General features: G+C 37.6%; 1 protein-coding gene across 3 annotated transcripts in view; it reads right to left on the reverse strand.

The window, feature by feature from the left end:
• CHCHD3 (coiled-coil-helix-coiled-coil-helix domain containing 3) overlaps nt 1-27,452 on the reverse strand; it is a 297,487-nt gene that overhangs the window by 37,039 nt on the left and 232,996 nt on the right. For all 3 annotated transcript variants that reach the window (XM_006144989.2, XM_014586463.1, XM_014586462.1), the window contains one exon: nt 26,885-26,955. In XM_006144989.2, coding sequence (XP_006145051.1) covers nt 26,885-26,955 — 71 coding nt within the window. The remainder of the gene's footprint in view (nt 1-26,884; nt 26,956-27,452) is intronic.

Below are 27,452 nucleotides of genomic sequence, written 5' to 3' on the forward strand. Positions count from 1 at the left end.
AAAAGAAAGAAGGATAGCACCCCACCCCCAACCCCCACCCAGGGTCCTCAAACCCCAGCCTTAGCCAGCCCTGATTCATAGACATGCACATGCCCAGAGTGGTCAGGGAGATCTCTGGATGCAAGCCAGCAATCTTCCCATGTGGTTCAGGCTTCCAGAGTGTTGAGTTATCACCACCCCCATACCAGCCCCCAGCCTCTTTATCATTAAGCTTTTAATAAATGGTAGCTGCTATAATATCATTACAACTAATACATTTTTGTAGGTTATTCTGGATTCCTAACTATTCGTTATCACCTACTTCCAAAGGGAAATGGCAACAGCCAATTTATATAATCCACACTTTAGAATACCATCGATCTGAGAGTTCTTGACCATACCTGTATTCGAAGGCACCCACAAAGTATTCAGGCAGTGGCCCAAAAAGGCTTGCTTTTTGCACGTGTTTTTAATAAAGGGAGTACAAGGTGCACTTGTGTTGAAATCAAACATTCAGAACTGGGTGCATAATGAACATAAATCTATATATCCTCTATTTCCTCAACTACGTCTTCACAGAGCACAAGAGTCCTCCCTGTGACTAAATGGAACTGTATTTGGAGTAATTACACTTGGCAGACTGACCACTGCTGGTGGCAGGGCTGACGCTTAGGACTAGAGAGTGAGGGGAACTCAACAAAATGGAGGGCAAACTGCTTTAATTTGCTTTAATGGTAGCAAAATCCTGTCTAAAACAAGCTGGACATTTCAAGAACAATAAACACCATGCAGTTAAAGTTCTATTAACACTAAACCACTATTAGAACAGGCCAGAAACTGGGTTTCAACCTCTTTCAATGAGTTTCTCTATCTTTAGGGTCATAAAATGTCATTTTGTAAATCAAGCTGGCAGTGGAGAAGTGCTGCTGTTGATTAAAATGTCGGACATTTCCGTTTACTCATGCTGTGAGCTCTGTTTCTTTTCCCACCCACTCTCAAAAGCTTTAACCACAGACATTCAGGAATAACAGGGAGAAATATGAGAGTATTAAAGTTGATTTCATTGTCAAAAGGTTTTAAATAGACTGGTAGTGACCACCTTGGAAGGGCCTTTAGCCCGATCCACAAGCAGGGGCAAGGAAGAGAATGAACTAGAATGATCCTCCTTTCTACCATACAATGTATGACCGTGGCTGGATGCAAAGAAAACCCAAGTAAAAGTTAAAAGATGGTCTTCCCTGCATCTGGACGAGTGGCCGCTGTAAAGGATGAGTAAGAACCTTACATATAAAACCACAGTACCAGAAGTTAATTGCACATTACTAAGTGATTATGTGAAAAGCCTGTAAAATTTGGAGCTTTGCTATATCATATATCATAGTAAGAGGTATATAATGGCTTTGGCTATATAGCAGACCATGAAATAGAAATTTTAGACTTATCTGCCTATTTGATCAATGTAAACCATCAAACTGTCTTTATGGCTGGCAACTCCAGCATGAGCTAGGACAGAAGAGCCCTGAAACAGGAAGCCCTAAAGTAGAGCTCAGGATTATAATTTCAGTTTAAGGTTTGAACACTTACCTGTTTGGGTATCTAAATAGAATGGATTAATGAGATAATTTTAATCACAAACATAGACAGTTAAATAAAGCAACGAGGGCTTTTATCAAAGCTTTCAACATGATGGTAAGTCAATTATATTATTAATTTCTACCAAATGCATCAAGTTCAACCACTTTTAGAGCTCTAAGATTAACTCTAAGCACCACCAATATTTAGACTGAAGGAAAAACTGTTTAACAAATGGAGCTTTCCTGTCTCCAATATTTAGGAGAGGTTCTTTGACTGAGGTATTATTTTCCAACTTTGTAAATTAAGGGTTTTGCCTGTGAGACTCTATTTCTGTAATGCACTAAAGGTTAATATCTTTGCATGTATTACAAATGCTAAGCAAAATGGAATGTTAATATATTCTCTTATCCATTATAAAGAAAATAGCAGGTATGACTGTACATTCAGGACATTTTATCAACTGTTGTGTTTATCCTCATTACTTTTTAGGTTCCTGCAAACACCAAAGTTTCACTGGTGCTCATGCAATCTGAAATGAAGGGGAAAAGGACTGTTCTAGGACAAGAGGCAACAAAATAAAGAGTCATGTTTTATGATGTTTCATTTCACTAAATCTGCTCACAGAAGAAAAGGTGTAAAGAGAACAGAGAAAAGATATTAAAATTGTACCAGACAGTCTTTTCAGCCTTCCTTCCTGTTTCTCTTCCTTCTTTTTCTCTCCTTGTCACTGTCCTTCCTATTTTTGGTTTTGGCACCATTAATTAAGGAGTAAACAGATTATTATTGTAATTTCTGAAGACAGGGTCTTACTTTGACACAATCCTCTTGCCTCAGCTTGCCAAGTAGCTGTGACTACAGGTGGACACCATCACTTGCTCTTTGAGATAGGGTCTCCTTATGCTGGCCATGTTGGCTGCAAACTCAGCACTTTCCTGCCTCAGTCTTCTAAGTAGCTGGGAATGCAGGTGCATAGCACTCCTTTTAGGGTAGACTAGGATTGAACCAGGGCCTTTCATGTGGTCTCAACCTGTGGAGCAGCAGCATCTTAGCAGTGTGGACTATCATACATGGGCTAGTAGAAACATTTATATATGTTTCTGAAGGAGTACCAAATATAAGAGAAAAATGTCAAGTCCCTCAATGCTTATGACCATGACAAACATCACTAATCAATCCAGATACTCTTTCAGCCTGAACCTGTCACAGCCTCAGAATCCTTCACAAATGCCACAGGGAGCCACCACAATCAACTAGAGTTGGTGCCTGAAACAAAATTTGTCTTCTCTTGCACTAAACTTCTCCCCCGTGTTCTTGCTTTAAGCACTGGTTAGGCACTTGGTTTTGCACTTTTCTATGGTCCTACAGTTATGCCTGAGTATTTTGTGACACTGAAATTCACAAGAGGCCTGGCTCTCTTCCAGTAAGCATTTTGCCATACAAAATCCAAGGTTTCTTAAAGTGAGAAAGAGACTAGATAATGCCCCTTTCTGACTCATTCCACATCCCTCTAAAAGGGAAGCAAAGCCAGGAAAAATCATCTGGGCTTAGCAGTCTATTCCTTTACTTCCTAAAGAAAAAGAGTGGGCCTCCACTAATGTTTAAGCTTTGATCTTAATGATGTCTGTTTTTAAAGACGACTCAAGGTTCAGATTTTTCATTTACCCTTTTTAAAAATATGTGTTTAAAAGAAAATTTCTGGACAGTCAACTAGATTGCCTTCATGAGCATTTTATGAGCACCTTCCCCATATATTAACACACTCGCTCAATTTGGCTTCATATTTAATTGCACTATCTCTCCAGAAAGCCCTTAATGACACCATCTCACATCCAACCTTCGTAATTTGGCTCCCCTCAGATCAGAGAGTGGGGCTTCCCAGGCACTATCTTACTGTCGTTGTGGGCCAAATGTGATTCTCCCCAGCTGCTGTGAGCTTTCTGTTTTATGGCAGGGGCTTGCCTGATCGCTCCAAGTCATTTCAGGAACAGAAGCCTTCCAAGCAACCAGAGGCTATGCGATGGAACCTGCTCGGGCCAGGGCCACGTTCTGCTGCCAGTGATAACTCCTGCACGTTTCCACCTGTATTTGTTCACTTTCCTTCTTGAGAGAAGATCATCTCTCACACTTGCACAAAGGATCTCCCTATATAAAGAATTTAACAGAAGACCAGAGAATGGTGAAACATTGCCAGAATTTAATCCAATAAATGGCACATAAAAGCCTCACTTTTGGACTATCAAAACAGAGGTATGTTCAACTATGGCTAAAATGTGGCTGCCGGAAAAACAAGCATGAGCCAGAAGAGACACAAAGGGGAGCTCTGTCTCTACCTGGGAACTCAAAGAAAGGTGCAGTCTTCTCCGTCATGTGCTTGTCCCTGGGTCCCCACAGCTGCCAGCTTTAAAGAAAATGCTGGTTTCAAGAGTCACCCTTAAGGGACCAGCAGTTAGCGTAATGGCTATGTCGCTGAAAACTCCCATGTAGTTGACCGTGGTTCGAGTCCTGGTGGCTTAAACTCATGCCAGGCGTGTGTGTGTACGTGACCAAGATCCCAAGAGGAGAACAGAGGAGAAGAGATTGTGGAGTGACCATCCACCCTGGGGGGTGATTTCTTGCTTTCTGTCTCTGTCTCTCTCTGTCTTCCTCGCGAGTGCACACACCCTATAGCAAAACAAAACAAAACAAAACAAAACAAAAAAAACCCCAAAAACAAAAAAACCCTCTTAAAACAAAAACAAAAAAAAGTCACCCTTAAAAGGGGCAGCTTTACAGGGCTGTAAAGATTTACGTAATTTTCCTGTGGTCCCTAGCTTTTTCTGGAGGGGAGCATTGCCCATAATGTATTTGTCCATGAGATAAACAGACCGCCTTCCCCCACGATTACATTTGCTTGAAGGAAAACACAGCTGCCATTCTTGCACATTAAGACACAAATGGAACTAGTGAGACCGAACAAAGATTTCAAAGGGGAGGAAAGTTTTTACAGCATAAAAGACACTCTACTATACTAAAGTGTATTGAAACCAAAAAACAGAGGCAATGTGACAACTATTCTCCTGGGGGACAAAAGTCCTATTGAGCAACAAGCCATAGGTGTCATTTTCCAGAAGCCACCTGCTCCTACTTGGAGTTATTACAGAGATTCAGGAACCAGAATTTCAGACTCCTTCCACCTCTGGGGTTTGTGCGGGAGTATGTGCACGCACGTGTGCCCTGCAGCAAAACCCATAGGTAATTACTTGGCCGCTGTCACCGTGGAATAACTGAATCATCAAGTCAACTACTTAATGATTCCCTCGAAGACCAGCATCACACTACTAGGTACTGTTAAGAGGAAATCTTTGGGGAAACACACTAACCTGGGCAAAAGCACACAAATCACCATGTCTTTGGGAAGATAATGGTAGTGCTGAGAAGGCCTGTTCTGTCCAAAGAACAGAATGTAGCAAGAGAGGAAAATGAATTAGCTAATTAGCGTTAGTTATTATTTGCTATAGTCACAATTGCATCTAGTAACACCACTGCCAGCCGTGCTGTTTTATGTGATGTCTTCTTCATACGGCAACCTTTTCATAAATCAAAGCAAAAGCCAATACCAGACAGTTTCTTGTATGGCTGGCCTGACAATAAAAGTTAACACTGAACCTCAGCTGTTATCAATCTTCATAAATGTGTCCATGATGTGGCAAGACCGTGCCACCTTCCAGTGGGGCTGCCACTAATGCATGCAAGGAAGTGACCCACTAGGTTAATGGGACTTGACAATCAGTACAGTTTTAATTGAACCAGAAAAAGCAATGGATCTCTTATCCTTTCCTTAAAGTATCTTGGAGTTTTCTCCTCTACGCCTTGATTCCATCAGTGTCTTAGCAGACAACAAAGAGCTCATGGGGAAAATAGGTAAATAGGTTTTTATAACAAAACTTGTGATGTAGTATTTAATTGGCATTTTTGGTAGAGAGCTACCTGACTTGAAGGTGTCATGTTTCCAAGATCAAGTAAAAAACTTTCATGAGGCATATTTTGATTTTGGAAAACGTTAGTAATTTTTTTTATATTAACAGAAGCAACAAACAGTCTACAAAAAAGTAGTAAAGGTCAAGAACTTTTCAAGTGTCAATCCTCCCTCGACAACAATTCACACTATACAGAAATCTGAACTGAAGGAATTCTCAAGTAATGAATTATTGGAATGAATCTAATAAACAATGTCCTATCATGTTTTGAATTCTGCTATAGACATAATTACCCTATTGATACTGTTGAGAGGGAAGATGGCTTCTATCTGGCATGTACTAGAGATGAACTTGGGCAATTAGCTAATGTCCAACGAAAATCAGCCTTGTATTAACAGCTTGTAATGAAGACCATCAACAGACAGATAAATCAAACCATTAGGCTGGACTCAGAGATGTCAACATAGCCCCAGATCCCTAATTTGCTGAACGAATTTATTTCAACATGTACTTCCCAAGTGAAATATATGCACCAGGAGCCAAAGAGATCTATAAAGAGAATAAAATATAATCCCTGCCCTCAAGAAGGTTCTAATTCAAATGGAAATGAGATTCACACATTGTAACTGGATCTACAACCTTGCTCATGGGCCCTTATGACTTCTAAGGTCTATATTTTTTCCTTGTCTTTTTAGACAACAGTTTCCTCTACTGTAAATTCAGAACTATTTTAGGTCCTTTCTAGAGTGAAAACACTGAGAGTCTAAGCTAAGAAGCATGAAAGTTTTATAAAAGTTAAAAATTTAATTTAGTGGGGCATTGCATAGTGATTAAGGCACTGGACATCCACTGGGTCAACTGTGGTTTGAGTCCCAGACTTGGCAGCTTGAAATCACACCAGGCATGTGTGTGTGCATGCCCAGAATCCTAAGAGGAGAATGGATCAGAAGGGACTGTAGCATGGCCATCCCCCACTTGAGAGTGATTTCTCACTTTCCCTCTCTCTGTCTCTCTGTCTCTCTCCTTCAAATGTATTCACCCTATGGCAGACAAAATAAAACAACTAAAAAAAAAAAAAACTAAAACATTCAAACAACATTGATAATAACTGAGTACCCGTTACTGTACTACTGCTATAAAAATAGATCAGATACAAGTCATGCTTTAAGAGCTCACACTTGAGAAGAGAGAGGGACAGAGGCAACTATGACACAAATTGGGTTGTAATAAGGGCTTGAGTAACAAACATAGAGGAAGCAATTAATTGCGGCTTTTTAGTGGGAAGGGAGGTTTTGAAGAAGGCTTCACAGAGAAAACAGAGAAATTAACACATGAGACAGGTCTTGATAAATGGATGCATTTATCGAGAGGAAAATGGTGAAGGTGTTCTATGTACAGAGACAGTGAACGCAGCTGCAGACATGGGAAGGTGGGAGGGCATGATCTCTCTTAATGAATGAACTCGAGGCACAAGAGAGTATGGCAAACGATGAGGCTGATGGGGAGTCAAAGGTTGTTTTCATATTGTGGTTTAGCACTGTAAGTTTTGGATGTCTGTTCCAACTTCTATATTGTGATTTATTAGATATTGTCAATTATTCAGCTTTGAAGCAGAAACTTATTTCACTTTTAATCATATAGATCAGACTGATGGATGAGTATCTGTGGACACATGACAAACTGTTGGGGGGAAAAACTATTATCATTTGCCACCACTTATCTCTGCAAAACAGGATTATCACAACATTGCAACCAAATAAATAACTTTGGGTGCTGAAAGACCGTAGCTGTTATCTATACCTAATTTTAAAATGTGGTGTTTATGAGTATAAGCTTCACTGTTCTCTTTGTGATGAGCAAAGGTTGTACATAAGCTTATACTATAGTTACAGTAATAAAACACCAATGACCAGGTATGCTGCAATTCCACACAAGAATTCATTTAAAAACAGAAATCCACTAATGGCTGAAAAACACTACTTGAAAATTATAGGAGAGACTAGTATATAGGAAGAAGCTATTTTTTTCCCCCAAACCTTCTGCATTGTTTTTTCTTACTCTACAAGGACCTATGTATTTTCATAAAAACAAAGTTGTATGTGATTAGGACAGCAAAACCTTTTATATCCAGAATGTAGTTTAAGACACGTACACACACGTAAACATGTAGGCAAATGCAGTTTGTTTTTCCTTTTTGTTTCTTCATCATCTCCAACCTCTAGTCTTCCAGTCTTGATCGCAAATATCCAGGGGTTACAGGCTTTTGAGTACTAACCTAGACAGATAATGCAAGTATCATTGATACCTCTGGGAAAAATTGTGGTCTAAATGCTATGCAACTAATTTCTGAATACATTTTAGGAGGAATCTTGCTTATTTCTTATAGATTCCTGACCTATAATTACCTACAACCACAAGTAAATACAAAGATTCCAAAGGTGTGACGGTTTAGAGGAGAACTATGCCATGAACTAACAAGAGCTCCATTTATCTGAGCACTGCATCCCTTATGCATTTCTAACCAAATCATGTAGGTCTCACTCATCTTATGCACCATGCTGAAATGTAGTAATTATTTTGGCCCAGCCTCAGGGGCATTCCGTGCTAAGATGCTATGCTCTGCAGACTGGGACCACATGGAAGGCTTGGGTTACATTCCTGGTCTAACAGTCAGGTCAGGCACAGTGGTGTACACCTGTTATACCAGTGACTCTGAGAGAGGCTAGCCTAGGCAACAGAGTGAGACCCTGTCCATTCTTGAAAGAAAAGAAAAGAAAAGAAAAGAAAAGAAAAGAAAAGAAAAGAGCTGAGGGTGGTGACCTGTGCCTATAATCCCTGATGGGAAGCTGAGGCAGGAGGATCACATCCTGGTGAGATCATGTCTACAACATAAATACACACACATGCAATTATTTTGGGTGGTGCTGCTAAATATTGAAGAGAATATTTGTTTATAAGCCCATGTATTTTTTTAGAGGCATATTATATTCTCAATTGCAATTTTATTATGTCCACGGATTATCCTCTAAAGAAATAAATATTGAATGACATGATGGGTATCAATTAAAAACAAACACAAGATTCACTTTATAGAAACTTGAACTACTAAAGACTATGACAATTAGCTAACTAGTGACTGCTTAGGATATGCCAAGAACATGAATGGACCTCATCTAATTCTCATTTAATATCTTTGTTAATATCACCACTATGGTTGTAGAAAACAAAAATGGATGGGGAAGCAAAAGTAACTTATTAGTATGTGAAGGATAACTATAAACCTTATATCCAGTAAAAATGCATGGATATTTTTAAATTCATTATACCTATACTGAGGTGATAGAATAGAAAACTAAAGAGAAGTCCTAATAAGGTAAAAAAAAAAAAATCAAGAAAACCAACAATAAGCAGAGAAAATGAGCACATTTTCTGCTAGCTGCCATAGCAAAACCTAGAGCATGTTAAACATTCCCTTCTTCTTAAATCTACTTCCGAGATACTTTATCAAATGAAAGGAGAACTTTATGGCATGAAATACAAATAGATGTATCATTAATAAGAACGGTTCAGTCTTCTAAAGAACGTAGCCAAAAGCTTAGCACTCAAATCTTTTAAAGATCCCTGCCTTAATGCACTCTCTGGAGCAACAATCCTATTTTCTTTGCATCATCAAGTTCTGAGAATGTATTTTTCATTTATCTTGTCGTCTGTTACAAAAGGTGAAGATGTGTATACATTTTGGTTTTCAATTCTCCTATTATATCAGCTTCTCAGCTCTTCAGTTTCCAAATGCTCCAAAAGAGGTATGGATTGACATTTCTGCCAAAGGACAATTTTTTGCTCTGTAGTTTTTCCCAGAGTTAATGGAAAAAGTTCTACTACTAATCTTTTCAATTCACCTCTAGGGAATTACAAACTAGCAGCAAAAACTGCAAAGGTTGTGCCAAAATGCAATATTTTTAAATTACACAAGTCAAAAAGTCGAAAATTTTCACAAAATGGTCTTTCCCTTTTTTTTTTTTTTAATGTGAAAAGGCTTGAGAGGCCAGTTTTAGATTCGCACTGTGATAAAACCTCTAAGGTTAAACAATCTGGGTCCTGATAACTTTAACTCTATTAGATCCCTAACAGAAATGGACCCGGTAAAAGGTTGAGTACCTACTATGTGCCCAGAATCCTAACTATATTATTTCATTAATCCTTATAACAACCTCATTGAAGTATTATACATACATTTCCTACATCAGCAAAATGAAGCTTAGATATTAAATAACTAATGCTACGTAGTTGGAAGGAATGGTCACAACTAAAAGTCCATCCACATTATGGAAATAAAAAGCACCAGTTCCTGAGGGTTTATGTAAGTATGTTTCACTGCAGTCTTTTGAGATGACCTGAGTAGCTACCCATAGGGGAAGGGCTCAGTAAGTTACGGTATTCCAAAGCCATGGAATGTTATATAGCTTATTTAAAAGAATGAGTAGAGTTTATACATGTTGATCAGAAAGGATATATCCATAATAAATGCAAGGTAAAATATATGTATGGTAGAACCTTGTTTTTGTAAAAATAAACAAAATCTATGTTTACTAACATTTCGATTCACAGAGATCAATGTTTAAGGATGACTACCAAACTACAGCTTCACATACATAACTTTAAGAGAGGTGAACTAAAAAAGAAGAGGAAAAATGATATTTCCCTCACTAGAAGAAAATGAAATACTGCCCTGTTAATTAAAATAGATCCAGTAGTATCTACGAATTCACATTCTTTTCACTACACTAGTTTCCTGTAATAAAAGGCAAACGATCATAAAATTCAGTGAGAAAGAGGATACTTGAAAGGTTCATTTAATATTAATATCATGAGACATCTCCATGGCACAGTGGTAATGCGTTGATCAAGGGACACCAGATCCTGCATGGCAACCACAGTTTGAGTTCCCAGCCTGGTTGGTCTGAAACATGCCCACATACCAACATGAATAAAGGGAAAAAATATTATCAGTATCTTCAAGTGGATAAGCATTAGAATATGTACCTGGAATGTGAGCTAATTGTGTACATTTTGGGTACATTCAGTCAGAATTCCAGACATTAATAAAAAATAATTGGTTGGGTCAGCCTAGTGGTTAAGGGAGTCAGATTTCATACAGCTGACTGAGGTTCAAATCCCAGCTCTGGAAGCTTAAAAAACACACTGGGCATGTGTGTGTGTGTGTGTGTGTCTGTGTGTGTGCATGCCCCAAATTCTGACAGGATAGAGAAATGGAGAAGGGATTGTGGCATGGCCACGTACCACTTGGGGTGCTTTCTCTCTCCTGGTCTTCCTCTGTCTCCCTGGCAATTAAAATAAAATAAAAATTGGTCATTCAGACGTTTAGCATTCAGATACCAAATTGTATAAAATTTGCCTTTAACACATGTTTTGCAACAATATGCAGAATTTGGTAAGGTATGACTTTTTTTCTTTCTTTTCTTTACTTTTTGTTTGTTCGTTTGTTTGTTTTGTTTTTGTGACAGAGAATTTTTCCTATAGGGTGTGTGTGCTGGTCAGAGAGACAGAAAGCGAGAAATCATCCCCCAGGGGGATGGTCACACTACAACCCCTTCTCCTCCATTCTCCTCTCAGGATTGTCAGTGTGCACACAGAAGCACCCAGCATGAGTGTCAAGCTGCCGGGTCTGGGACTTGACCCACAGTCGACTATGTGGGAGGCCAGTGACGTAATCATTATGCCATCTGCCAGTCCCTGGTAAGGTATACCTTCTAAGAATATCATGGAAAGAGATCATGACTAGAAGTATTAAAAACTAGCCACCATACACCATTTCAACAGATATAAAAAGATGAGGCTCTTTCTCTTTTATACGCTGAGACTTCCCAGATAGCATACCATGAATCATATCTTTCCTGAACTCTCTCTTCCAGAACTCAGATTTTCAATCAAATCACTCTTTCCTATGTCTCATTCACTCAAGGCTGAAACTCTACAAGGAGACAGTTTACATGGTAAGGTAATATGTGCTCGATTTTGAGTATACATTAATATAATGACAGTAATTAATATATCACAAATGTAATTATCTTAACAAACATATCATATATATTTGGTATTATACTTAAATATTTGATAGAAGCTCTCTAGAAACAATGACTAACTAAAAAGGCGTTAATCCTATGGTATGAATTATGAGGTCCAGAAAAAGACATTCTCAAGTAGGAAAAATTGGGGGGTGAATCCTTATGTTCTATCAACTCTACCTTTGAAAACATTATATTTTAAGTCCTTCGAAGTCTGAATCCAATTTTTCTTTATAGCCTTATTCCAACAGAACTTCCCAATGCTTGCTTTAACCACTCCTAGTATTTGAGTCCCTTAAATGAAAAGCCATTATTGTTCTTCTTACCTTAAGAAAATCTCAAGGTGGGAAGACCCAGCTTATGGCCATCACCTTCTTATGTGACAAGAGACACCCTTCTTCATCCCTACAGCATTTTATTTGTACCTTCATGGTAGAATCAACAAGATTAGAGTCGCTTTTTGTATTTCCAATCTATAAAAATCATCTGGGGCATATAAGATATTCAAAATATCTCCTGAACAAGTATGAAAGTGATAATCCCCGTATCAGGTTTTGACATCTCTATAGTAGAGCTAATGACCTTTAAGTTCTTCAAATCAGGTTGTCACCTTTGTACTTTTGAAAAATAAATACATGGGAACTTCAAAAAGTTTGTGGAAAAAGCAAGTAAAATATAAGTTAATGTTAGTGCAAAAACCTTTTTCTGAAATCCATGCATAGTTATTTTCATACTACACACTTTCCCATGATTTTTTTTTTTTTTTAAGATCCCTTATATGTTGCTGAGCTCTTCATCAGAAGAGAATAAACAAATGAGGACAGGGTGTCAGAACTCACTAATTGAAAAGAATTCCCATGATCGAAGTCAAGAAACTGGTCTCCTGGCTAAATCTAATCTCCCAAGTCAAAAGACTTCAGAAATACTCCCTTACCAGTACCCAACTAACTGAACCCAGACCACAAGCGATTTAAGGAGTGACAAAACATTTGGTTCCGGCTTCTTGTTGACGAACTAGGATGTCTGAAAGATACACGCTACACCGAGTAGTGCTATTTTCTTCTTCACATTTACACCTTTTGTATTGGAGCACCACCACCACGGAAAGAAAAGAACTGGTTAATTACGAGTAGAACCAAATGAGCTGTAATGGAGGTGTTATGAATGTAAATCAGTGAAGCCTGATGCAGAAAGTGGCAGCATCTGGGCGTGCAGCTTGCAAAGTAATGAGACTGGGATGATGCGCTGGCACCCGGCTTTGATCACTTCATCTTGTTCAAGAGCTCTGCTGGGGAAACAAAGGTGAGAGGCACTGACCTTCTGCCCACAGCTTGCACAAGCAGGAAAAGCAGTAACGGATCAAGGATTGATCCCCTTCTCTACTCTCCTCTTTGCCAACACACCCCCTTTTCAGAACTGATGGTTTCCTAGTTGGGGGCCCAGCATAAAGCAGGCTTAGCAAGCTTCTGCCATATGAAGCGTCATGTCTGAACATGTCTACAGTAATTGGCAATTCATTTTTCATCCTGCAAGCAGGAACAGGTGTATGCTACCTTCAGAATTCCAAACATAAACCACGCTGAATGCATCTCTCGCACAGGCAGCTTGGTTGATCTATGCCAGTGGCAAGCCAGTGGACTTCAGAGTCTCCTCAGAAGGATCTGTCACGAATAAATATGTCTTTGTAATCATGGAAGTACAAGAGAACAAAACGAAGAGCAAAAGGAAGCATATTTTAAAAAAAAATTTCCACCACACAACAGCAGCCCTTGGTCTTACTAGTGTAAATACCGTAATTGGCGAATAGCTGACTTCTTTGTGCTCGTAAGATCCCTACAATGCATGTTTAAAATACTTAAAAAAAAATGGCTGTAGTCCTTGAAAAGGAGGAAGAGGCCAGATGTATCAGTGCACAGTATTTCTTGCCAGCTTCATCCAGAAACACTAGCTGAGGTGACTCAGGGATCGGAGCCAAGAGCAAGAACTGTCTGTAATGAGCACATCTATCAATTTTCAAGGGACACAGTTGATTACCAGCATTTAGACATACCCACTAACAAAAGGAACGCAGCAATTTAACTGTTGGCCACTGAACGAGAGCACATAAAATAACTCAAGGCAGCCATGTGAGCAAGTTGGGGATGCTTGGCGACACGTTAGCATAGGGACATGTGTGCTTTCATTTCAACATGTAGGGAAGGCCAATATGCAGGATTCTACAAGTTTTCAAGCGTTCTGCCAGGACTCAATAAATAGTATGAACAAATTGCTGCCTAAGATTATTATATTAAAAAGTACCAGTGATGCTGTACAACTGGTTCATTTACAAATACTACCTTCGAAATCCCTTCTTCAAAAATAATTTTCAAAGCATAACTAGGCCTAACTACAAGGTAAATATAATTTAGTAAGAAGGAAAAAAGGACTCATTTTAAAGAAAATAAATAAAACACAAGCAAGATTTATTCTTCTCTATTCCTATAGCAATGAAATATACTGAAAGAACAGCCCTGACTCTGAGATAAGGGATTCAAATTCTAATGAAAAATATGATTATGGATGGAATTAGGAATTGTAAGTTTTTGAGACAGTGATTAAGTGGAAGAAACATTTTTACCTAGGGATGAATTACAATTAGAAGTTGAGAATTTCTCTTTTTTCCCCCTAATTAACTAACAATGAATTTAGGGTGTTTCTGGGGATATTTAACCTATAACAAAATGCACTGATCTTAAGTGCTCATACTGTAATAAGAACTGTATATACCTATAATGGAACATTCCCAGTGCCTCAGAAATGTTGCTTATGTCACTTTCCAATCAAGTCCCCTTCATTCCTGTCAATTTCTTTCAGATCTTGATCAATGTGGTTTAATTTTACTTATTTTTTAATTTCATACAAATGGAATCACATAGTACTGTTTTGTGTCTGGATTCTTTTTGTTTAACATGTTTTCAAGATTCATCCAATTTGTTGCATGTCCTGATAGTGTGCGTTTTTTCTACTGCTGAAGAGTATTTTGCTGTATGAATATTCCACATTTTTTTTATCCCTTTTCTCACTGATGATCATTTGGGTTGTTTCTAGATTTGACGATTATCAATAAAGCTGCTATGAGCACATGCATGTGTACAAGCCTTTTTGTGGATGAATTATTTTCATTTCTCTTAGATAAACACTTGGGCTTGGAACTATGAGAATATAGAGCAAGTGCACGCTCAAATTTTTAAGAAGCTATCAATGCATCTCTTAAGTGGGTATGCTATTTGGCTTGGTACCATCACTAACAAGATGCGAGAGTTTCGGTTTTTCTAAATCCTTTAAGACAAATAGTATTGTTAGTCTTCTGGATTTTCATGATTCCTATGGTTTTAATTTACTTTTCACTGATAACTAATGATATGCATGTGCTAATTGGTCATTCTTATATTTTCTTTTTAAGTATCTGCTCAATCTTTTACCCATTAAAAAAAATTCCTCATGTCCTACGATGAGCAGAGCAGAACTATTAAATTCTGACTAAGATCCAATTTATGAGTTTTTGTATTTTGTTTACTTAAGAAAATCAGAAGAACTAGAAATAGAAATCTTTGATAGACTGAAACCATGGAGAGATGATTTGGTAATTACACACTTGCATGAATAAGGACAATACCATGTTTAAGTACTATTATCCTTAAGGTTCTAGTTTCCATTTTTATTACATGGTTTTACCATAGACATAGTAAATGGGCAACCTCATACATTCATAATTAACTGGTTGAAATCAGGCAAACATTGGGGTGGCTCTGTGGCCTCATGGTTAGGGCAGTCAGATCCCAGATGGCCAACCATGTGATTGGAATCTCGGATCCGGCAGCTTGAGAAACGTGTTGGGCACATGTGTATGCATGCCTAAAATCTCCACAATGGGAGAGATGGAGGAGAAAGGACTATAGAGTGATCATTCTCCACGGGGAGTGCTTTCTTTTCTATTCTTTCTGTCCCTCTGATGAGTGCACATATTCTCTGGCACAAAAACACACATGAAAAAAAAATACAATAACAGAAGAAAGCAGTCAAACACCAACATAATTTCAAATAGGTTTACCAAACTCTGGAATGATAAAACATAATTAGATGCCATAAGATGGCTGATCCTACACAACTTCCCAGAGACCCTCCTGAGAGCTAGGCTTTTCATGGGTAGATAACTTCTTTGATATAATTTTTCACTGTGCTCAAATCTTAAGATTGTTAACTTTGTAAAATTTGACCATGGGCAGAATTTAAATTCTACCTCCTAGAAGTCTTCCTGGATATTTTATGATGTGGCAAGTCAGTCAGACAATAATTAAGTCTAATTGGCCCTCCTATAACCTTCACTGTTCTCTACCTGTAGCTGAGTGGCACTCAAAAAGCAAAATATGTTTTCTTATCTTTGAAAGCATCAAAGGAAAATCAAAGAAATTATTTCCAACTGGAGCCTTTTAAAAGTAAATGAACTCCAGTTGGAATCAGCGAGAGGAAAAACTTAGTCTCAGAAATACCTTCTGGAAATGTGAACTCTTTTAATTACTCAAAGAAGCAAGGATCAATAAACAAATTCCAAAATACCAGGTACTCTAGAACTCAAAATGCTCTCATTTAAAATATTATGATGCAAGAAAAGAAACAAGCTATCATTTTGGCATAATCGGAATTTATCTAACGGTGTGCAATTAATACTTCATATTACTATGTAGGATATATGCTAGATTCTTAATGGGTTATATTGATTAGGGAGAAAGTTCAATGCTAATGTTCCTGCAGGGGAAAACAGAATGATTTGTTATCTCACACAGAACAAATCATGAATTCAGGAGTATATGGCCACAAACCAAAGGGCTGTTGAAAGACTGGTTTTGATCACTGACATATAACACATACTGAGATTATATTGAAAAGAGGAGGCCCGCAGCAACCCCACCAAACCCAACTGTCAGGCTGGCACCATGACGAGAGCTCCCGGTAGTGGATTCATCACAGTACGTAGCTACCTGGCTGTACTTTCAGTGGCTTAGTCTCAGAAATACCTTCTAGAAAGTCCTTTATACACTACACTGAAGTAATAGAAAATTCCCAGTGACCGTCTTGATCTTGTGACCATGCTTATGAGATAGCTGCAGGTAATATATTTTTTGGAGGAACACACAGTATTTTGTGTCTGTCCTGGGTATACACCCATGTTCCCACCCTCTGCAGCCCTGGATTCCAATCTGTGCTCCCATTATGCTTTCTGCAGGACATCACTGGGTGAAGTTTTGTACTGTGAAAAGAATCAGGAAGGAGAGAAATACTGAAGATGGAGATCTAACTCTCACATGCTGTTAATGGTTCTTGACATTTACTTCTATTACCTTAGAAAACAGTATTCAGACTAAATAGAGGAATAAAAAGAAGTTGAATAGCTAGACAGATCACAGTATAAGTGCTCCAATCTTAAAAGAAGAAAAAAGAAGTATTAATCACCCAAAGTTTCTTCATAAACATAGGCAATCTTAAATGCATATCCTAAGAAATATTCTCAAATACTGGTGTGTTCCCAAGCAAGTCTCACTTTCCTTGGAACTGATTTGTTATGGGGAGGGCAGAGGAAGGTAGAGATTAAGTAGAAATGACAAACAAAACAGACTGATGCTTGAGAAGTGGGACTACTCTACACATTGCTGAGACAGAAAGGCCTGGAACTTAGTCTACAGCATACCTAAAATGGCAGAGTCGAAGACCTGGAAAAAACAACTTAAAAGACCATGTTTTGGATTAAGGATCAATGACAACTTTCTTTTCTTAATTTTTTTTTTTTAAAGAAAGATTTTTACTATAGGGCACGTGCACTTGCTGGAGAGACAGACAAAAAAGTGAGAAATCACCACTCCCCCCACACCCCCAGGAAGGATGGCCATGCTGCAATCCATTCACCTCTCCTCTCCTCTTGGGATTTTGGGCACGCACACACACATGCCCAGCAAGAGTTTTAAGCCACCAGGTGCAGGATGTGAAGTGCAGTCAATTATGTGGGAGTTCAGTGACGTAACCATTACACCATCTGCTGATCCCTCTTTTCTTAAACTTTTTAAACCTTAGCTTGGATGCCCTAAAGAATGTGGCAGTTACAATTTACATTTTACAGATGGAAGATGCAAGTTAATGATATAATACACAATCAGCCTGAGGAATTGGGTGTTCTCAATAACCAAGTCTGTTTTAGCCAAATGTGTTTGCCATCAGCTTCATATACAAAGTATATTCTTCTTTTATTTTAATATCTCTTATAATTTATTAAATATTGTACAGAAAGTAAGCAATAGAAAGATTGTATGTGCACTCAAAGTAAAGGTTCTACTGAATAAATCCTGCTTTTCCACCATCACAAAGACAAAATAAGTCAAACCACGGTAAGCTGGAGACCCTTTCTTTATAAAACGAGGTCGTCTTTTTTTTTTTTTTTTTAATATGATCAGTTATTTAATTAGGTTCTTGGCAAAAAATTTAGAACACCAATTTGTGAGGATAAACTCCATTTGTAAGGGCAAACACAGATCGCAGGTAGCCCTGGAGCTGAGGATCAGCTTTGATTTTTGGTAAAATTTGCAAGTCCACAGCTTTCTGATCAATCTTACGCTGTTCTGAAATCTCGTATTTCTCCTTATCTGTGTCAAAGATCTCACCTTCCTGGCGTCTGGGCTTCCGAAGTTTCTTTTTCTTCAAGTAAACATCATTAAGGTGCTTTGGGATTTTTACTTTGCTAATATTAATTTTCATGGAGGTGGCAATGACAAATTTCTGGTGTGTTCTACGCAGTGGAACTCTACTGAGAACCAGCAGTCCAGTTACAAGTAGCAAGCCACTGCTCAGCTCCTTCAGGAAAACCACTCTCTTGCTTCTGTGGCATCCAGTGAGGATGATCAGAATGGTCCCGGGAGTGATGCTAGCTCAAGGCTTTCTCACATGCTGACTGAAAGGTTTTATGCTGCGGCTCAACAGCTTTCAAGGCACATCTTCAGTAGGATAATGCCTAGGCATTTTGTGTAGTTTAACCACCCGAGTACCACCATTCTTGTCTCCACCAAGTGGTTTTGTGATAGTCGCAAGAACCTTCTCCTTTTTCTTTTCGATCCTGGATTTAGTGAATTTTTCTGGATCCTAGATTTTCCTCTTGTACATGGCCTTCCTGGAATACATGGCAGACCAGGAGTATCTGCTGATGCCCCAGAGTAGGATGGGGTTTCACCTGCAATGGGGCTTCCCCTTCTTGGGCTTTTTAGCCTTGGGGTCACCCTTTTTAACCTTGCCACTGGCATCAGCCTTCTTGGCTTCAGGTTTCTTCTCCTTAGTATCCTGCTTCGCAGCTTTTTCACCTGCCATCCTGTATAGTGGGAAAGAGCAAAATGAGGTCTTCTGGCAGTCGTCCTTTATCCAAGTGGGCTTAGTAAGAGGGTCAAAGAAAAGCAATGTTTGCTGGGGTTGGGGGGAAGGATGCAAATGATCTCATCAACATAGCTAAAGAAGGACCAAAAACCAGATTCACTCTTAGGTATTGACATATATAGGCTTCTCTTCCCTTTATTAACTCCATGTCTCTGAGAGGCCTGACATTTGTCGGACACAGAAATGGTTTATTATCTGTTGATGATAACATGTATAGTATTCTCAACTAGACTGGTCTGAGAAGTATCACATGTTAGGTAAATTCTCTTTACAAGTCAAATGATGCATAGTGCTTGAATGCTAAAAAAAAAAATAATGAGAATAGATAATAATAATAAATAATAAAATAATCTGAAAAAAAAAAGAAAAGCTATCAGATGATGATGATGTGGATAGCAACGCTTTTGTCTTGACTGATATGCATCGTGATCATGCTGAAAAAAAGAAATGTCACACACTGTAAAGAAATATGTGATTAAAAGTAAACTAAAAATAATAAATAAATAAATAATACCACCTAAAAACAACTTCAGAACTCAAATTTGTCACTAGTAACAAATCCACAAATTCCAGAAGGTATGTGGAATACTACGGAAGTTGACACAGGTGAGATGATATTTGTAAAACAAAAAACCACAAACAACCTAAACTTGTAAAAAAGTAACTGCAACCAAGAAGCTTATGCACAAAGGGTACAGGTATATTTACTTTCTCTAGAATTTTGCCTCTTCAATTATTAAGTCTCCTACTGAATAATCAAGATGTTACTTGGCTCCAAGGACCATAGGGAATAAAATGTCACCACTGCAGCTGCTGTATTTCCTGCTCACAGCCCTTCAAATTAAAAAAGGGGGAAGAAAGGCCCAATACAAATGCAGAATTTAATTAGTTAGTAAAAGCCCAAATCCTTGCCTGAAGCCCTGTTCTTCCTGTAATATCGCATTCTTTTCTTCTTGTGTAAACTTTTCATTATGAAGGAGACATCTTGATAATACAATAGCTCTAGTTATAATGTAAGTGCTGGTAACATAACTCCTGCATTAGAAAAGGCAGCATGTTCAAGTAATGTTGCTTTAATACGATTTGTGTTCAGCAGAAACCAAGTCAACTTGGTCATTTAGAATTTGATCAATGTGAATTAGTGTCTCACTGAGATAAACCATTCGATCATTTCAAAATTGATCAATGAGAATCAGAGATAAAACATTCATCATGTACATTTGGTATATTAGATCCATTCACACAGCACTAAAATAGGTTATAAGTAGACATCAATAAGTGTTAGAGAAGATGTACAGGATACCTGTCAGCTGCAGATACAAATGCATATACAACAGTACATAATTTTCCTCTGTTTGGTAAAGCAAGTTATTCAATAAGGCAGCCAGAGTCACTGAAACCTGTAAGAGTTCAACTTCAGAAAAACTTAGAAAAGCATAGCAAAGAAGTTTTAATTAAAAGGTAAGTACCATAAATTTACCTGACTAAACTTCTGGAAGAGTTGTAAGACTATTAATCAGAGTAAACTTTGTACCCACAGTACAATTAGTTCTATTAATCTAATATTTCCAAATTGAAGTCACATTGACATTCAGGCGCAATGGCTTGTGCATCTAACAGAATTATAAATTTGCCAGTCAAAACCTTATTTAATTATTTTACAGCCAATTAAGCAGGATCTTTAAACACTGTTGCTTAAAACTGTCCATGATCCACATGTGTAATTATAGAGAACACAAAGAACACCTGCTGATACCGTTGGCATGTCATCCTCAGCTTCACAAATTCATTCGTAGTCTAGCTATTAAAATCACAAACTCAAAAAAGAAGTTAAATAGTATTGCCAGTTAAAGTGAAAACCCTTAAAAAAAAGAACATTTTAAAGTGTTTTACATCTGAATACATGGTAATACAAAATCCATTTTATCTGTATAATTGTGCACAGCATTCCTCAAATACTCTAAAATCACCCACACAGCTTCTACAAGGTAACCTTTTCAATACTTGATAAAGATAACCTGACCTTCTTCTATGAGCCTAAATGTATAAGCCAAGGTTCAACAACTTCTTTCAAAGATAAAAATGAACACCCCTTCTAACATCTGGTTCACAAAGGGGTATCCCTGGTATTCATGGACAATTTCATGGGATCAGACTCCTGTACAAGAGCTTCACCTTTCAAAGAAACTGAAGCCAAGTTGCAAAGTTACATCTCCAATAAAACTATTCCAAAAATATTTTCAAGAGATCTATGTTACTTTCCATACATATTTTTATTTTTCTTTTTTCTTTTATAGAAGGCAGAAACTGGTCAATTCTTCCTCTAAAGGACAACATGGGAATGAAGTATCCATCATCTTTAAAATGCTTTTCGTTTGTTTAATAATTACATTGTCTTTGCAACATTTATATTGTCTTTAAAACATTTTTATATTCCTTTGATATTTGCTTTACATTTACTTGATATTTGCTTTTTTAATTTTAAAAACAGTTCATAAACTGTGTCTGTAAGCTCTCTGGTAACATTTCCCTTCTTTAAGTGTGGTGTATTGGTTCCAATCGACCCAAAAAGATCAGATTCTGATGCTGACCAAGAAACAGGGCCCCTGCAATTCTCTGAGTACACTGCTGTGACACATTCCCTAAGTGCTAGACTGTAATAAGTGCTTCATACGCTTGTCATCTCTGCTAGACTGTGACTTCCCTAAGGGTAAGAGTTCCTTGAGGTGTATTTGATTTTCTGGTTTAACAGCATCTAGATTTAGTTTGGAAACAAATACAGAAATTCCTCTTATGGGGCATAGTTTTATAACTTAGACATACAAATAAAATTTAACATTTGGGACCAGCAGTTGGCGTAATGGCTATGTCACTGTACTCCCATGTAGTTGACCGCAGTTTGAGTCCCAGATCGAGTGGCTTAAACTCACAATGGGTGTGTGTGCGTGCGTGCCCAAGATCCAGAGAGGTGAATGGAGAAGGGATTGTGGCATGGCCATCCCCCCTGGGGGGTGATTTCTCACTTTCTGTATCTCTGTCTCTCTCTTTCAGGTGAACATACACACCCTATAGCAAAAACCTCTCAAAAAAAATTTAATGTTTATTGAACATTTACTTTGTTCTAATCACTATACATGTAAGATTATTTAATATTTTGCTTAATTTCCTATGAGGTAGATAGAATATAAGGATTAATACAGAACATAATTTTCATTAAGATGAGTTATAACATGGTACTGGCACCATCCAAGGGGATTTCAAAATGTTCTTGAAAAAAAAAAAAAAGGAATTAAAGTACAAGTTTATATTGGGGCAAAAAAAATGTTTGAAATCCATGTCTAGTTTTTTTCTGACTAGGAACTAGGACCATGAATTGCTCTATTTACGGAAAACAACAAAGGGTGATAAATGTGAGATGAAGTGTTGATAATTACTGTTTTAGTTGGATTGTGAAAAGAAAATGTATTCCTTTTCAATAAAAGCTAGAAGTAAAAGAAAAAAGAAAGGTTGGATTTTCTCAGTAGTTTGTTTCATAGCTAAAACCTTACAGTTGCGATTGGGGGAAAAAAAAAAAAACAGTTCCTGCAGGGAAATAAACAACACAAATTGTCTATCTTCAAATCCTTTAATTCCCAGTGAAAGCATGGTAAATTATATTTTTAATAACTTGTTATTTATTAGGGATGTAATTATCCCATCATAGTAGAACCAATTTTGGATTCTTAAAAACATCTTCATTTTAAAAAGTTTGCCTGCCAGGGCCAGCAAGGTGGCGTGGTGATCAAGGTGCTGGACTCCCACATTGCTGATGGCAGTTTGAGTCTCAGACCCTGCATCTTGAAAATCATACTGGGTGTGTGTGCATGCATGCTCAAAATCCCGAGAGGAGAATGGAGGACAAAGGACTGCAGTGCGATCATCTCCCCTGGGGGGGTGGGGGGTGATTTCTCACTTTCCCTCTCTGTGGCTTTCTGTCTTGTTTCTCTCCAGTGAATGCATGTACTACAGAAAAAACCTAAAACAAAACACAACAAAAAGTTTGTCCTCCTCTTGTTCTCTGAAGAACTCTAAGATCCACTCTGGTAATATCCTGTTTGTCTTCTTCATGGCTGTGTATTCAGAACTCAGCAGAGAACATGTCACATAGGAGCTCTATGAATGAATGACATGTAGAGAAATCGGGGGAAATCCATTAATTTTAAAGTGTTTTAATAGTTTACTGCCAAAACTATAAACTGAGGAACTGAAGTATGAGTTAATATTTTAAGCATCCCTAAGATAAGTCCATTAGCTATCTCAGCAGAATGCCTCTATGTGACTGGTGTGAGTCACACTAGCCTCAAGCACTCTTTGCTATCTTTTTGCAGTGATTCTGTGTGACCCCTGATCAGGTACATAATATTGCCCTTGAAATGGTAATTTAAAAAGCTTCCATCTCTTATAAACCAAAAAGCACCCAAACGAGTTCTCCTCCCTTCATATAAAATTAACTAAAATCTTCTTCAAGGTCTTTTAGAGCTTATTATCCCAAGAGAGACTTCGGAATTCAGGTTCAAGATTGTCAGAGATCTTCAAGGTAAAATTTGCAGGTGCTAAGATGGTCATACAGACAAAAGCCAGTGAAAATAATTTGACCAGGTAAGAAAGCTCTGTCATAGAATGAAAGACTATAGGATACTGCCTTCCATAAGACTGAAGAGTCATGATTATCTGAGATGGACAAATTCCTTAGGAGAACCAGAATTCTACTCAGTAATCCCTGAGTCTTCGGAAATGGTAAACATCTCTTACAGTCAATGCACTATCACTTGCTAAGTATAAAGCTAATGGCCGCATTGCAAATAAAAATACAACATTCTAGGAAGCTCAAGTCTAGCTGGGGAAAAAAACTGATGATATAGTGAAGACTACCCTCTAAAAACCAGGTCTTGAAATTCCTAAATAGTAAGTAAAATCTGTGGTTTTGTTTATACTGAAGGTAGTCATACTATAAAATCCAAGGGTACATAGGCTCCAAAATTGTCCTCATTTCTGACACCAACAGCAAATTTATAGGAGGTTGCGAACTACCCAAAAATATAATAATACATTAAAAAGGACCCATAGAACTCAGTGAAAGCTATTAAATTAACTGGTATGGCTTATTACATGGAAATGATAAAGAAAATCAGCCAAGTTAGAGATATATAGGACTGAGTCTGGGAGGGTTTCAAATGTAAAATTCTCAGGTTACCCTCCAGGTACCCATGTGTGACAATAAACATGGAGTACTGTCAACAATGGAAACTCAGTGTTCAGCGTTTTATTAAAGCCTCATTACATACCTTAATGGGTTGACTGCCCATGCGATCAAACTCAGTCTCCAGTACATTCTCCCCAGAGGTCAAGCTGAAACAACATGGCCCAAAGGACCCACTGAGAATAACGATTTCTATCACATGGGAAATTCCAAGGGTTTAGAAGTTGTGTCTCTCAGGAGTCTGTTACAAAGTCTAGACCTGTCTTTGGGAAGGTCAAATACTTACTGCACAACTTGGCCAGCTAAGAGTAGGAACTTATAAGAACAATGTCTTAAAAAGACAAGAGAGCACAACGCTGTTGAGGTTCTGTCTAAAGTCTAGCCTGCATGTTCATGTTGTTTGTAGAAGATAAGTCAGTATGACACTTGTTTTTGTGTTCCACATGGCCTCTCATTTTCCAACAGTGTAGTCCAGGCTGCATGACTTAGTAGCTGGCAGGGCTTTGAGAGAAATTTTTCTTATCTAAAACCAGGCTGATCTCTATAGCTTCCACCAATTTTCTAATATGCTAAACTCATAAATCTAGTTCTCTTTTGGCCCTTCCATCAAAATGTTATGTGCTAGATTTTGTTCCCTTCCCTTAAGTCTAATGCCCAATACCTCAAAATATGACTATATTTGGAGACAGAATCTTTTAAAGAGGTAATTAAGATAAAATAAGGTCCTAAGGGTGGGTTTTAATCCAATATGGCTGATGTCCTCATAAAAAGAAAGATTAGGACACAATCACAGAGGAAGACCACATGAGACGCAACGCAAACCCAGTCAAGAAGAGCAATCTCCTCAGAAGAAATCAACCCTGCTCACAGCATGATCTTGGACTTCTAGCCTATAAAACTAAGAAATTTCTGTTATTTAAGTCACCCAATCTACGGTATTTGGCAGTCCCAGTAAACTAAAACACCAATCAATCACTAATTCACATTTAATCTTTCAATGACTTTTTTGCATCAATCTCTTTCTTCTTCACTTGTAGAAACCGCCCATCCAACATTTCTGGTTCTTGTTTCTCATGCCTGCAACCAAGACTCACAACCACTCTCAGGTTACTGTTCCTAAAGGAGCACAGGAATCAGGGCACTTACTTGGTCAAACACTTTCCAATGACTTCGTGCTAAATGAGAACCAAACTCAGCGTAACAGGTAATGACCACCCTACTGGCCTTTCCAGCTTTCTTTCACACACTCTCTTTGAGTCAAGCTACCAACTTTAGAGCATTATTTTCTGCTTGAATACCTTTCCCTTCCACTTACTAAATATAAATACCCTTCTTCAAGTCTCAACTAAAATAAAGTATCATCTTCTTTATGAAGACTTTATAGATTACTCTAGTCAAAATTGAGCTCTAGTGTACCATAACTTTTAATTTTTACCGCCTTCTTAGAATGAGGAAATACCCAGGGAGCCAAGTCAAAGATTCTTGTAACCCAGAGACAAAAAGGTTTTTAAAATATGTCACCTTATTATTAGGGGAAAATATAAATATATGCCTTAAAAATATGTAGAATAATGTTTAAAATAAAACTTACACTCAACAATATATCTAATTTGTTAAGATTTCACATTACTCTTTAAAATAAAGTTTGGGGTCTAGTCTTACCGGGTCTTTAAAGGGACGTGAAAGGTTTGGGACTGTTTAAATAAACTTCAAATTATTTTTTTAAAGTTTATTTTAATCAACACTAAAATAACACTAATATCCATTACCACAGAAACTGCACTATAATAGTATTAACTCCATCTCAAGGTTTAAGCATTTTATCAAATGCTTACAAACATGTGCAAGGAAGAAGGTTGGAGATGAGCATGATCTTTCAACTAAAGCTGTCACAACATCCTTTTTTGCTTCACTAATTTGTACATGTGCTACTCATACGGATTACACAATAGAACTGTTTACATACGCAGGAAAGTTCTGAATGATGTCTTCTTACCTGTTTTGAGAGCTGGCAGCAAAGGGAAAGAACAAGGCTATGGGTCACAGACACTTTGATCCATCAATTACAGAACATTCATTTAAACGTTCCAAGGATTAATAGAGGTAGCAATTTAACATCACCTTCATAATCAAGGGCAAAGCAAAGTCTATGATTTAAAAGCTTTCAAGGAACATGTAAAGAAAATGAAAACAGCTTCTACATGAGAAAGGCAGATACCTGAATGAGGACGTGCTCGTCATCTTAGTTACACAAACGTGAATGTTTTCGTTAATAGATGTAGCAATCTAACATCACCTTCATAATCAAGGGCATTCTAGCTTATATATATTATTCCAAATGAAAATTCTATTACCATTGCTTTCAATTTCCCCTTAATTCATAAAATAGACTGAGCTGTAACAAGCTTTTCATCAAACGCCCTTTCATTGTGCTTGAATTCCAGTACTGAAGATAAGATGTCCCCATCTCAACCACCTGAAAACACTTCTAAGTATTCCAGCGTACTACATAACAAATCACCTTCTGTTCAAAAAGCAACAAAATTGTGCTTTCATTTTGTTAAGCATAGCAAATAATTATAATACTATTAAAAACTTACTTGAACTTCGCTTCCACCTCTTCAGCTGCTTTCTGATATTGCTCAGTGGTGACTTTGTAGAACTCTGAGCTCTGTGGACAAAGATTGATGGTAAAGTTTTCACTATCCAAGATGACGAAATACGTGGAAGACTTAGAATTTCAGAAAATACATAAAACCTTGTCTCAACTACTTAAGCAGTAGAAGGGTTTCTCATGTAAGTGCATGGATACTTATACAAACACATGTAACTATTTAAATAACTGCCTGGCTGTTGGTATATAGACTGTAATTACAGAGTAAATGTTCATGGTTATAATTCATCATTATTTGATTCTTCTGAGAAAAGTCCTAACATATTTTTGCAAGAGTTTTTGGAATTTACCATTGTAAGTATCAAAGGATGCCTGAGATCAAATAACAAAATTCACATACATTCATATTTCCCTATTGTCCTATCAGTGTTTCAACTAGGATATTACATGATCATTTTTTTCAACATATATTATTTTTGTCTTCAAGATGGATTCTTATGGAATTCTTTATCCTTCTGACTACAACGGCATCAACATTTTAAAACAAATTAATC

This window comes from Tupaia chinensis, unplaced genomic scaffold, assembly GCF_000334495.1.
Source record: "Tupaia chinensis unplaced genomic scaffold, TupChi_1.0 Scaffold000140_1, whole genome shotgun sequence".
NCBI lineage: Eukaryota > Metazoa > Chordata > Mammalia > Scandentia > Tupaiidae > Tupaia > Tupaia belangeri.